Source organism: Opisthorchis viverrini (assembly GCF_000715545.1).
Source record: "Opisthorchis viverrini unplaced genomic scaffold opera_v5_31, whole genome shotgun sequence".
Taxonomy (NCBI): domain Eukaryota; kingdom Metazoa; phylum Platyhelminthes; class Trematoda; order Opisthorchiida; family Opisthorchiidae; genus Opisthorchis; species Opisthorchis viverrini.
This window is the reverse complement of record NW_008751688.1, coordinates 939298-952481: the sequence shown is the minus strand read 5'-3', so window position 1 is coordinate 952481 and position 13184 is coordinate 939298. Positions and strand designations below refer to the sequence as shown.

General features: G+C 47.1%; 1 protein-coding gene across 1 annotated transcript in view; it reads left to right on the top strand.

Annotated features, from left to right (window-relative positions):
* Positions 1–1603: 1603 nt before the first annotated feature.
* The window catches only part of T265_02568 (hypothetical protein), a gene marked incomplete at both ends in the record, with an annotated part of 20952 nt that continues 9371 nt past the window's right edge, over positions 1604–13184 (top strand). The window contains 5 exons of the mRNA XM_009166847.1: positions 1604–1861; positions 5371–5458; positions 7036–7269; positions 7315–7487; positions 9254–9580. Of these exons, the coding sequence (XP_009165111.1) occupies positions 1604–1861; positions 5371–5458; positions 7036–7269; positions 7315–7487; positions 9254–9580 (1080 nt within the window). The remainder of the gene's footprint in view (positions 1862–5370; positions 5459–7035; positions 7270–7314; positions 7488–9253; positions 9581–13184) is intronic.

Below are 13184 nucleotides of genomic sequence, written 5' to 3'. Positions count from 1 at the left end.
TGTATTCACCAACAAATTCAGCGGCAAAGCTAGCCAACTTTGGCCACCGTTAGCCACCGGTGGCACTGTTTACTGAGAGCTAGCACTAATGGGTTCCCTAGGAAGAAGCTTCTTCAGCCAGTGCAACCGCGGCAAAAATCACGGAGCTCGTATTTGCCCACAGTTCTGCGCATACTTCATGCGAATTCTCGGCACACCGGACCATGAACGGTATACGAACCGCATTTTATCTGAGCTGCTCCGCATGCTCATCCTTGATGGACTGGTCAAAATATTGTTACAAATTCCGTGACCAATCGTCACCGTTCATTATTTGTTACAGTTTCTGGAACGACGATGATCACTCCATCATATTTGCTGGTGTTGCCAATCGGAAATATGAGCGCTTCAAGATCAGTTCAATGACGGAAAACCGATTCAAGTGCCTCTTTGAATGCAGGCTCCAGTCCTCCAAAGATACATACATAAGCACTTTGCTGCTTCACCGGATTGGTCAGCATGCTGGTATGATCTTCAACCTGAAGCACAACGTACGCTGTGATTGAAGTAGGTGACTTGACTGATGGTGTCCACGTGGACATATGGGCACCGACATCACGCTACTCAGTAAATGAGAATGTAAACGAATTTGTGAGCCGTATATAAAACCGACTGAGAGATTTTGGAGGTAAGCTGAAACTGATAGGCGGCGCTGACTGCTCCCTTAATGGCTCTACAGCCCAAGCCACAGTCTATGTTTGGCCATTCCCTTAATTTGATACCGCGGGGCTGGATTGGGCCGATAAGCTAATTCTACTAAAAAATCGGTCAATCCTGTTTGCAGCTTCATGCATACCATACCTGGAGACGCCATGAAGCTAACTTGTCTTTTGGAGCGTTCGATTGAGGACCTCCTTCAACGCCGTGCAATTATATTCGCCGACAGGCTTGGACGGTGCTCAGAAGCAAGGCCAAAGTGTGTCCGCCCTAGTGCCATGCCAGTTTCTGGGCCGAAACGCCCAGTACCATATGCACCATTGTCCATCGTTGACCGGGAACTGGACCGACTGCAGAAGGCTTGTATTATCCAACCGACCAACGCCCCTTCACGGGCCGCACCGATCGTATTGGTGAAGAGGGCTAGTGGGACCATCCGCTTATATGCGACTTTCTCCACCGGTCTCACTGCTGTCAATGAGACCTCTGCCAATGCCAGACAACCTGTTCGCGAAATTTGGGGGGGGGGGAAATGTTTTACAAAATTTTTTCTGGCCGAGACTTCCATCTAGGTTGAAGTTGAGGAATGTCCTGAAGGCGCTTGACCACAAGTACGCACGGCGGTCTGTTCTACTACATCTGAATACTGTCTGATGTCGAGACGGTCATATTTGAAATGATTATGGATACGATGCGGCGGGATACGCCCGGTTTATTTGGATGATGACGATGATGACCAGGCCTATTCAAGCACCGGATATCAGACCGAATGGCAGCACTGCTTAAATCGCAGAGAAATATCCCACCCGGTACCGAACACAACTTGGAGCGACAAATTCTCAGATGTCAATTGGAAGCGAGCGCGTGAGCTGACCGTGAAGTCTGGTGGAAACACAAAGCCAGGGAAATGGAAGAGGCCCAAAAAGCCGATAGCGCCCGGAGATTATTTTATTCAGTCCGTGCAACCGGCCCCCGGAAACCACTGGCGGGCGGAACCGTCAAGGATCGGAAAGGAGCAACCATGATGAATAAAGAAGAATGCCTGAATCGTTGGGCCGAATTCTTTCAACGGCGGTTGTTGTGTCCACCAGCTGCCGCTCATCTGGAGACCATAGCTGACGTAGAACTCCGAATGGTGAACGTGGTACCCCTTACGGCCTTGGAGGTTTGTGATTGCATATGTTCTGTCAAGCACCACCGAGCTTCTGGTCAGAACTGCCACCCATCCACCTTGTTTAAAGATGGGTTAAAGTTATACGTACTATTGATCCATAATCTTGGTAGTCTCGGATTTCCAAGGCGCATTTGACCCAGTTTACTGGTCTACTCTTTTTAACGCGCTTGGCCATCAAGAAATAAACCGGAGATTTATCGGCAATAAACACTTTGTAGTCTTGGAATTCCGGGTGTGTGAGAGTATACGGGTAGCTCTTCAAAGGTTTTCTTACACAAAACGGTGTCCATCAGGGGTGCCTACCCACTTCATCCTTATTTAATTTCGTAACCAATGAAATAATGATACAAACACTGCAAGGTATTTAAAGACCTGGTGTTCACACAGCTACTGACCCAGCCCTTGTAGATTTGAAATGTGCAGGCTACATCAAACTTTTTCGAAGAGGAAGAGAAGACGCAGTGCAACTAAGTAAAGTCACTCCGTCCTTTGGTATGCGCTGTGCATCCAGAAAGTGTAAGGTCATGCTCCTATACATTCGGTCACTGAACACGCCACTTACAATCCAGGTGGAGGCATTCGGAATTGCTGGGCGTTTTACGTATATTGGAAGTCGTATTGGTGTTAGTATTAGAGTACAGGTGAGGAGGATGCGTGAATCTGCGAGGATCGGGTCGCGTTTGATAATTTGGAACATTAATGGCGTCAAAGCGGTACATCCCTGATTCTCAGGGGATGTGTCTATCGGGCTATAGTGCGGGCTGTTTTATTGTATGGCTGTGAGCAGCGGGACTGAGATGTCTACAGAGGTTCGACAATCGTTGTCTCGGGACCCTAGCTCGCGTGGGTTGGCGTCGGCGAATCAGTGGCCAGGCAACTGGAAAGTGAGTGTTTGGTTGCGTGACGGGAACTTCCACTGAAGAATATGTCCAAAAGCAGAAGCTGTGTTAAGCCTGCTCACTTTGGCATTCATGTCTCTGGCATTCACAACGATAGCTGAGCTTTTAGCACGCCGGGACATGGCATTCTAGCTGTCATAAAACTTGCATTTGATGGCTAGTGCATTCGTAATGAGTAGCGGTATAGTGTCCCACGATATTCGCAGCGCTCGTCGGAGCAATGCTCCTGTTGGTGGTGCTGTATCTGGCGAATTTGGGCTTGGCGCCGTAGAGCATTTTATGGAAATTTCTGACGGCAAATACGATCGTCAAATCGTCCTTTTCATTTGGCTGTGACTGCGCTCGGTTGTCTCCAGGGATCTGGTTGCATGTGCAAAAGCTTTCTGGCTGCCGTCGGGGGATAAATGTGAAATCACTACGCCAATGCCACAGTCATATGCATCCGGTTCCGCAATGTCCTCCAATGACTCAAAGGTACGGCCCACAAGGCGGTAGCAGGCAAAAGTCTGCCCCACTTGGCGGCGATCAGTTGGGCTGTCTTTGGGAATCCTTCCTGTAGCCGTTGATTCAATCGTCTGGCCTAATGAACCTCAGAATGCCCGAGGGCGCAGAGAATAAAGCATTATTGTCGCAGTCCCCATGCAACTTCACGGTGCGGGTGCCTTTTGAGGGGATCAGTCTCTTTGATCTTGAAAGTATTTGACGGTATTGAATAACGCGCCGGCGTTCAGTGTCAACCGTTGGGCGATCGGAGTGTGTGGTTTTCCGGGCCAACCTTTTCTAGCACGTCATTCTTCTGGGGAAGGTACCACAGCTGCTTCCATGAATATGGGCATGCTAGCCGTCTGGGAGAAGCGTCTTACTGCCTTCACACTTCAATTGCAGTGTACTACTTTGCTGCATGGTTAACCGTAGCACAGCTTTTCGTTGCTACTCTTTGGCCCTCCTTTCACTAATGCAGCTTGTGTCGCTGCCTGTAGTAACGGCATTTTCCACAGCTTAGTTCTCGGTCTGAGCCTCCCAAGCTAGCGTTCACGTCAAAACAACCACCAAAGGTGCACAAGGTCTATTAACGCCCAAAACGAAGTCAAGAACAGTTGTACAGCGCTTCGTATATATAGCGTAAGAGGTCATAACTTTCTGGAATTTCTGACGCGTTCTGGATGCGCAATTGGCAACCGGCATCTGGCCAAAACTGGGTCATGATTGGCTGTTGGGTCCAGACTGTTGACCAATCAGATCTCGCCTTGATGCCGGACCGGCAAGCGTCCCGAATTCTGGGCCAACCACGACCGGGCCAGGCTTCTCGGCCGTAGCAGCGCCTAAAGACGTGCGGTATAGTGGGTGTAGTATACGGCGTCTGTCAGTTTGATTGATTCATATGTAAGTATTGGTGATGTACAACCTTGCTTACTGGGCTCTGGCTCTGGATCCGCGTGGATTCCTGCCTAACACTGTCATTGATGATGATGACAGGATGTTTAACGCAAGATTTGGCTCAACTTCTTGTTAATTGGAAGTTTTGTGTTCAGATTTTTGACCGTCGTCTATCGATTCCACCTCGAACCGAACATATTTCAGTGTGTTTTACGTTGAAGCTCGGGCCTACGACAAATCTCAGATTATACCACGAACGTAGTAGACTGAACACTATGAAATCTGTCCCTACCTTCGGAAATTCGTGCGAGTCATTCTGTCCTACACGTGCTAAGCGGTTTGGTGTTAGCTCTAGAGAGCAAGCATCTTCAAACCTACATCAAAGCTTAGGATGGTGGATACCCCCACCCGTAGTTATAAATTCGTTCAGCTGCAACACCCTCTCGGTGCCTAGCTACCGTGCCACCCGAAATAAGCACGAGGGCTGGGTTAGTGCCAGGTTGCCCAACCCTAGACAGGGAAGTCGGGATACAGAGGTCGGTTTCGGCCTTGCTGTCAGAAAATAAGCACTCTAAGTACTGAGCCATCTCGCCTGGCGACCTTTCGTCGGTGCCCAACTGTCACGCTACCCAAAGGAAGCACGAGGGCTAGGACACAGCCAGGTTGCCCAAGCCTAGACAGGAACCTTTTAGATGCTGTGGTTGAGTTCGAACGACGGACCTCCGGTTCAACACCTTTGCGCCTTAACCACAAATACCTCGAGCTCACTCGAGTTATATGTAAATATATAATATGAAACCTGTGGCGGGAGTCCCTGTTCGGAGGGTCTGCGAAAGTTTTGGGTTTGGGGAACCTAATAAACCCCAGATCAAGTATTTAATCTTTAGGGAATATTAATCTGTTTATACTTCGTATTGTACTCTGTTTATTTGGCCCCATTTGAAGCATAATTCCGGAGAAACGATCATCAAGCTTGGGATGACACTGAATACCCAAGTGTCCTTTTCGTTTGAGGAGTCTCATTATTCTGTGGCTCTTCCCGTAATCCAGCATTCAATATCTGTTTACTTTTTATTCATCTTTTCTTCTACGTTTGAAGTCTCATTGATCGCCTTCAGATTTATCATCACTCAGAGCACTTGTTCTACGGGAAATTAGTAAATATACACTCGATAAACCAGTGCCGGTGTATTGGTCAAGTTTTATAACTCTTGTTGAACCCAGCTATGGGAGGATAATCTCCACCATATAGTCATGCGTTTCAACAAGATACATGGCGGGCGCCCGAAACTGGGTGAAGGTGGCCCAGATGGTGGGCACCTAAATGTTTTCACACCTCTGAATTATCGGAGCACTCGATCTGCGTTTATCTTGAGTATTAGGCCTGCGTGGTATACCGTCATGATGTGGAGTTATTAGTTTATGTCAGAGCATGGCTAAGCAAGCTTTGCTTGCAATACACTTTTATAGAAGGAATAATTTCACACAGTATCGTGGGGCGCTTCCAAGCGTTTGAGGGCACAATACATTATTCTTCGGTTTCCAGTGCCATTTGAGAATCAGCGGAAGAGCTAGGGTTAGGTTCGAACCACAGATCACTGGGTCAATAGCCTCGCGCCTCAACGACTAAGCTGTTTCACAATGTGTTGACGTATTGGAAACATGAGTTCAAGGTTAAGGCACTGGTGTTGTCCCGTTACCTTACATTCTCGCCCGTTGGTGCTACTCTGGTGATCCTGGGGCCTCTGTTACAGCTAGTACAAAGGTTGGTATCCTGTATCGCCTGGCGGAATGGGCAAGCTTGACGCAGCCCTCATTGACATCCGCCCGTATGAAGTTCTTAGTAACTTTTCTGAGGGAATCACCACCCGTTTCGCATGTCTGCTTCTTAGCAGACTATTGTTACAACACCACCAAGGATAGCTTTTGTGACTTTTTCAACCATCACAGTGAGGTGAAATCCAAAGCATTGCTTTGGCTAACGAGCGTATGAGTGCACAGATGCACAGAGTTAGTGCAGGAGGGGCTTTTTGGGTGTTCCAATTGATTTGGACATGGTAGGTATGAACAATGGCGAACGGTCGCTTCAGCTGCGTGCTAAGCGAAGGTTTTTCATTCGGTACTAAATGCAACTGCACTGTTCACGTGGTCACCACTGGTAATTTCGAGTTGATCCTGAACTGAACGTGCATTGCGGCAATGGGACCACCATCCATCTGTCGCGACGTCTGAGGTGTTTAAGTATCTTGGATCTTCGGCTGCACTTCATGCTCGGGAAAACTAATTAGCGAGGAAGGGTCGCCACTGAGCTCATCGAATCGTTTGTCGCCAACGTCCGAACGGCCAGCTAAAAATGTGAGTCGTTACCAGCCCAGACGCCTAAAGCTTCAATAAATTTACGGATTTCATGGCTGCAAACATACTTGGGTCACCACCCTCCCAAACCTCACCATTAATAACGGGGATGGGAGCTGGCTTTTGCAGAACAAACCGAAGCAGATAGCACGAGATACTGTCAGGTTGCCCTAGCCTAGACATAAACAGTCGAGATGCTGTGATGTGTTCGAACCAGGGACCGTCCGGTCAGTAAGTTTACGTCTTAAGCACTGAGCTCTTTCGAGCTTGATTTCGCAGAAGACGGACAAAGTAAGTAGATACTGATCGAATTAAAACCTTTCCTGCTGTGTGTTTGAGACCTAATCTTTACGCTAGCTCATGCTCCTGATGGGGTGATTTTAGTCGAACTCTGGGTTTGGGTTTTGAAATTCATGGTTTTCTCGTATCGGTCTGTTTGATGAATGTGTGGTTACGGCCGCCCTGAAACCTAGAGTCTTTAACCAAGTTTCTCCAACACTGTTGGATTTTTAAACTGATTTTCCGTATTTTTAGGGTTGCGGAACATGAAGCGGTCATTCATGTGGAAAAATCTAAGTTGGGTTTTTCATGAAGTTATCCGCATACCAGCCGCCCATGCATCGAAAAAGGTAGCTAAGAAACAAGAACTTCGGGACAGTACAGTTCACGATCTTGCCGTTGACATGCACTGGAAAGGCAACCGAGCCTATGTGTTTGGCTTGGCTACAACCGGAGCGCTAGGTATAGAAAATTTGATCGTTCCTCAAGGTGAGTTGTTCCTTTCAGTTTTTTGTAGCTTACAAAAATTTGTAGGAGGTTCGTGGTCTCCAAAATGGGGACTTCATTATCCTGCACGACTCCGGAATCTAGATGACCCCGTCATGGCGGCTTGTGGTTACGGGTTCACCATGTATATTTGTGGAGACAACCGGCACCGACGTACTCTTTACGGGTGCGGGATCAATTCAGATGGCCAACTAGGACAGGTAGGCTACTGCCAATTTGTAGAAGGAGTCCTATTGTCTTTTGTTATCTAAACCGTTTGCTTTTGTGTACTACTCCGTTGCAAAGGGACTGGAACCCATTGGATGTGACATCATCCTAGCTGCTCTGCGGTTGTATTTGGTTAGCAATTGTTAGAACCCGGATTCTCATGAGCAACGCTACAGAAACTCACACATATACGCGGCTATAGTGTAAACATGCTCCAAGCAGCTGGCTAGATCTCTCCCACGTGGTGTATTCTGGAGATGATCACTCCAGAGAAGAACGTATACAATCCCTTATGTCACGGTATTCTCAGTGAGGGACATACATCTGGCTCTCTTGGCAAATGGGGTGATGAATCTACTGATGAGTATTGGGAGTATTGAGAAGCAAGATTCTGATATGGTTCCAAAAGCACCTACAGTGTGCACCAGTCCTAGGAGCCGAACTTGGATACCTCCAAAGCCGGTCCAGCTCCCCACTCCAAGTAGGTCATACTTTGAGACCGTGACTTCGGGTTGGTTATCCGAAAAAAATCGTGGCACATTCTTCTTTCTGGGCTGCATTATTCAGTCTAAGATCACTGGGAGAACCCTGGATGGAGAGTGACTATTCCTCTATCTTATGGTTTAGGTTTTTCAGTCACGATCAAGGTGGAGTACAGTAAACAGCTTTCCTTTCCCGAAACTGGTCACCAGGGAATAACCTTTACTCGCGCGGATTATCCTTCTTCCACATCACTTCCAACTCTAGTTGCCTGCATTGCCCATACAATTTCGGTGACGACTCTTAGATCATTACCCATGGAAACTGAAACGACACATGCGCTATTAGCGCCATGCAACCGGGTAGACGCTGAAGCGTTAATTGTCCGCAGTACCGGAGGGATCAACAGACCTTCCTCACTGATGCACCTTCGTGAATTTATATGATGTGGTACGATATCCGTTTTTCCAAAGATCAGAAGGATATTATTGACCTGTCTACTTGGGTTTTTCACATTAGGTATTGAGGCTACATCGGATTTTATCGTACTGAATTGGGAATGTTAGCCACTGCGGCAAGTACAGGCTATCCAGCTTTCCTTCCAACGCCCATGGTTCATTCAGGTGTTCTATTACGTGTCGTCCCAGAGGCTTGTGTCATGCTGGGTTTACTTCTTTTTGGTTATGTTACTCTAAATACATAAAGTTCTAGTTCTACAATGTTTGCAAGCAGTTGCTCCACTCTAACAGAATATTTACTACCCAATCTGTACGCTTCCAGAGTTACCACCGTAGGTCATCATCTAACCTTACAGGTCAAACGGGGTCTTCAGAACGAGATGTTCAGGTGTAACCGAGAAGTCGAACCCATCATTCTTTACTCCGAACATCGGCGTATCTTGACTAAAAATTTCATCTGGTCGAAAATGGACTTAATAAAATGGGGTCAGGGTCGCGAGATACTCGGCCGTTATAAAATGGATAGCAAAACAAAAAGCGGGGAGCTGTTGCCTTGACTTTTGTTGCTCTCATTAGAAGCAAATTTTCGTCACCTGGTTCTTACCCTTGGGCTTGAGGTGTCCACAGGGTCTGTAAGATCTGGGCAGCTAAAGATCTCACAGGACGACTGCGGCTACCAGATTACACGCAGTTCGTATAAAGTAGACAGACGTACGAGGGCAGTAAATGATGTATTGCGAGCTGTCAGGAACTGGTCCTATAGAATACGCGTCAAGCGCATTTTACATTGTCATACTTTGATTTCCTCTTCTGGTATGCAGATCTTTGGGTTGAAGAGTGAAACACCGGATTCCAGACCGATTCATGTTGTGCCAGCACCGCACTCAATACTTCTACCGTTGAGCAAATCCGAAACGGAACACCTTTCCCTCGCGCACATTGCTTGTGGTCGTGCTCATAGTGTCGTTGGTCTGGAACCGCAGGCTGAGCAGGATGGACGAATACGTGGCCGACCCCTTCTGTTTACCATGGGCAACAACGCCTTCGGTCAGTGTGGTCGACAGATTGTCCAGGGAGAATTATATGGACCCGGAACAGCCGTGACTTCGCGGATATCACTGCCACCAGAAGTGTTGGGTTTGAAGCAGGTCTGTCTCATTTTGTTCGGTTGGCGTAGACTAGAAGTGGTTACAGTTGTCTTTTCTGCGGGGTCGTTCCTATTTTTAGTAGCACCCAAGTATCTTTGAGCCAAGGAGAAAATCCAACGTAAATCATCTGTCTTGTGTTTCGAGATCTTTCATTGTCTTTTGTGCTTTGACTTATTTTCCGCGCACTTGACTCAGTCCACATTGTGATTTTGTCATAGTGGACAATAAAAGGAGGATTGAGGGCAAAGTGTCGAGGTTTTTCCCAGGGCAAACATCTTGAAGTACTTTTTCCCCGCTTCCCAAATTACTCTCATGCTCTCCATGAATCAGTTCGTTGTATTTATTGTCCGCGTATCCTTCAATCACTGGGAGATTCCTTCACATATGTAATGTGCGAAATGATATTAAGGTCGCCAGTGCGTCTTGATTTGACCCACTGTTGCTCAGGACCTTCAACTTCGCAGCAAATATTTATCGGTGGCTATTTACCAAGTTTATGATCAGTGTGGATGTGCACAACTTTTGAAGCATCGTTTTACGAGAGAATTTGAAATGCGATCAATCACTTTCCCTGAGCTGAACTTGACATGAGGGATGCCCACCTATTCCAGCAGTACCAGTTCATAATCGCGGTCTTTTCGGTGGATATAAGGACTCGTTTTCGAGTTAATCCTTCAACTTTAACAGCATAACAGTTTGACTAGATTTGAATGTACGGTGATCCATCGTATGTATTGATGGATAAGAGAATTATACGCGAGTATACGGGAAGCTCGCCTGAGTTCACCTAATCCAGTGGTTTAAAACAAGGCTGTCTTCTTTCCCCTTTCCTCTTCAACTTTGTTATTGATATACTGCTTGAAATTTCTCTGCCTGCCTCTGAAATTCCGGGAATCGAAATGCTCCCGGGACGTTCCCTCACGGACATTGAGTATGCGGACGATATGGCTCTCCTTGGTTCAGATCCCTCCCAAGTGCAAACGATTTAAAATGACTGCAATAACTCTGCCACACGGTTTGGCATGTGCTTCACACTGGCAAAGCGCAAAGTACTGCTACAAGACTGGGTGGGATCAAGCCCACACCTCATGCTTGCAGGTGATCCAGTCAGCGTGGTAAATAAATTGGTTTAACTGGACAACTATCTAGGCCCCGGTGGACTGGCTAGAGATGGGGTTATTTCTCGAATCGGAAAGGCCGGGTCAGCTTTTACCAACCTCTGACATCTATGGCGTCGACGTGACGTGAGTTTGTCTGTCAAGGGAAGAGTTTACACCGCGATGGTGTGATCCGCACTACCTTATGGATCAGAGACGTGGCCCCTACGCACAGGGGACATACGGAAGATGTCAGTGTGTTCTATCGAGGGAAATGTTGATATCTCAGGTAGCCTAGATGGTCGTTGGCTTGTTCGCTGAGCTGGGCAACTTGATTGCAAACGTTTTATCACCAGTTGAGGTGACACCATCAGTGCGTTATTGGGGAGCGTAGTGGCGCGTAGTGGTGTGTTAGAGATTGTGCCCTCGCCTCCGAGGCTTGGCTTTGTATCCCACTTTCCCGTGTTCCGGTGATCGAAACTGTACCAGCTGGAACCAGTGTGCCTATGGCACACGGTTTATAGCTGATAAATTGAGTGATTGATTGAGAATTATACGCACCTGCATGAACCAAATATCACACGCCATCCAACGAGATTGCCGGATAGGAAATTTCCGTGAATAATTTCTTGGCCAATCTCTGAGTAGGATCGCAGGAAAACGAGGGGTCTGCCGCAAACTCCGGTAATACGATGCGAAAATTACTGAGGACCGTAAAAAACAGACACAAAGTACCTCCAGAGTAATTTGAGGGTCATGTAAGTCCATCATTTTGTACGGATTCCTTACCAATTGTAATATATGATTCTGGGGAAGCTTTCCTGACTGCCTCACTTGTTAACGTGCGAACTTACTGACAGGAAGGTTCTAGGTTCAACTGCTGTCTAGGTTTGGGTAACCTGGCAGCAGTCCAGCCCTCGTTCTTCCTTCGGGTGGCGTGGCGGCCAGTCGCAGACGGGAGTATGTACGAAGCAAAAGTTAAGTGCGCAAGAGTTCATGTTATGGAATTATAGCTGGAGGAACGCGATGCTCATTCATGGTCACCGTCCAGATGTTCCAAACTAACTGAGTTGACACGGTGCAGGAATAGGAGAAATCACTGTGGGGAATGCTTCAAGGCAGAAACGCATAGTAGTAATTCAGTAACTGATCGAGGATTTAAACTCACAGACCACCTCAAAATGAGTGTAGCAAATGAAAGACATAGGTACAGGAGCGGATGATTAACTAAACTGTTGAAAATTTCCAACACATCGATCTAGACGCTTGTCTATATTTTGTACTGGGCTCCCAATATTATTTTTGATTAACTTAAGGAAGTCTTTTTGGGGCTTGTTTTGCGGGTTAGCTGAAACAGCTTTTGAGAATTCTTAGCCGTATTGCCCTATTTTCATTTCTTCAGCTTTCTGGTCCCACCACAGCTCTCTCGCTACAGTCTACGCGTAAGCTGTCGTCTGATTGATCGTCTAGTAAAATTATACTATGAGCTCAAAGGGATAGGGTGCCTCTTATGAAGGAGTGAAAGTGACCGTTCTGAGTTCCAGTAGTATCCGCACACTTGCTTCGAAAAACAACAAGCAGAATTTCTGGCATGTATAGCGGTGGCTATCTCATCACAGTTTCGGCCGATGTCCTTATAGTGCACTGCGCAGTAGACTCACAAAGTTTCTCTACTGTCAAACTGCGAACTCGTTACTGGGTTTCACCTGGAATGTCTAATGAAAACCTGCACTGAATAGAGGTTTAGTCTGAGTCAATGTGTACCAAAACGATATGCAGTCCAGGACTGAAACGCACCATCGGTACCTGACGACAATGTAGTCAGTTTGATCTCGAGACTGCTGTGCGACAGGGAGACGCCAGGCAACACAAAGGCACCCAGTACTGCTGGGAAACAAACGATCAGCACAGAGTTGTACCATTGTCACTACGTTTTGCGGTCAGGCTTCTGATCAACGGAGGTGTTCCACCTATGTATTGAAATCTGTGTATCCGACTTCTTTGTGGTGGATAGCCAGTTCTCAATAGACGTCTCAATGGGTGGGGGGCCACAGTTCGTTGGTATGGGAATGAGTACGATAGTAAAATAACAATAATAATTATTATTGTTCAGTTGTTACACCTTTCCGGTGCCTAGCTGTCATGCTACCCGATTGAAGTACGAGCTACCTCAACCAAATTCCCTCCCTCGGCCTGGGCAACCGGGAAGTATCGTTTACCCGCGCAGTTCAGCGTCCACCGATGTCCCCCCAACCCCTTCCCACTGCACAAGCAAACGTCGCTGGGCCATTTGACTGTCAGTCTCTGACCGAAGGGCCTTATGCTCCTCGCTGCCTACAAAGATTAAACAAAATAACACCTTTCTAAACCCACGAGATATATAGGTGCTTTTAACGTCCGTACTCTATGTCAAATTGGAAAACAGGCAATGCTTGGTGAAACCTTGTACTCCCTTAAAATTGATGTGTGCTGTGTCTCCGAAACACGCATACAAGACCCGAACGTGG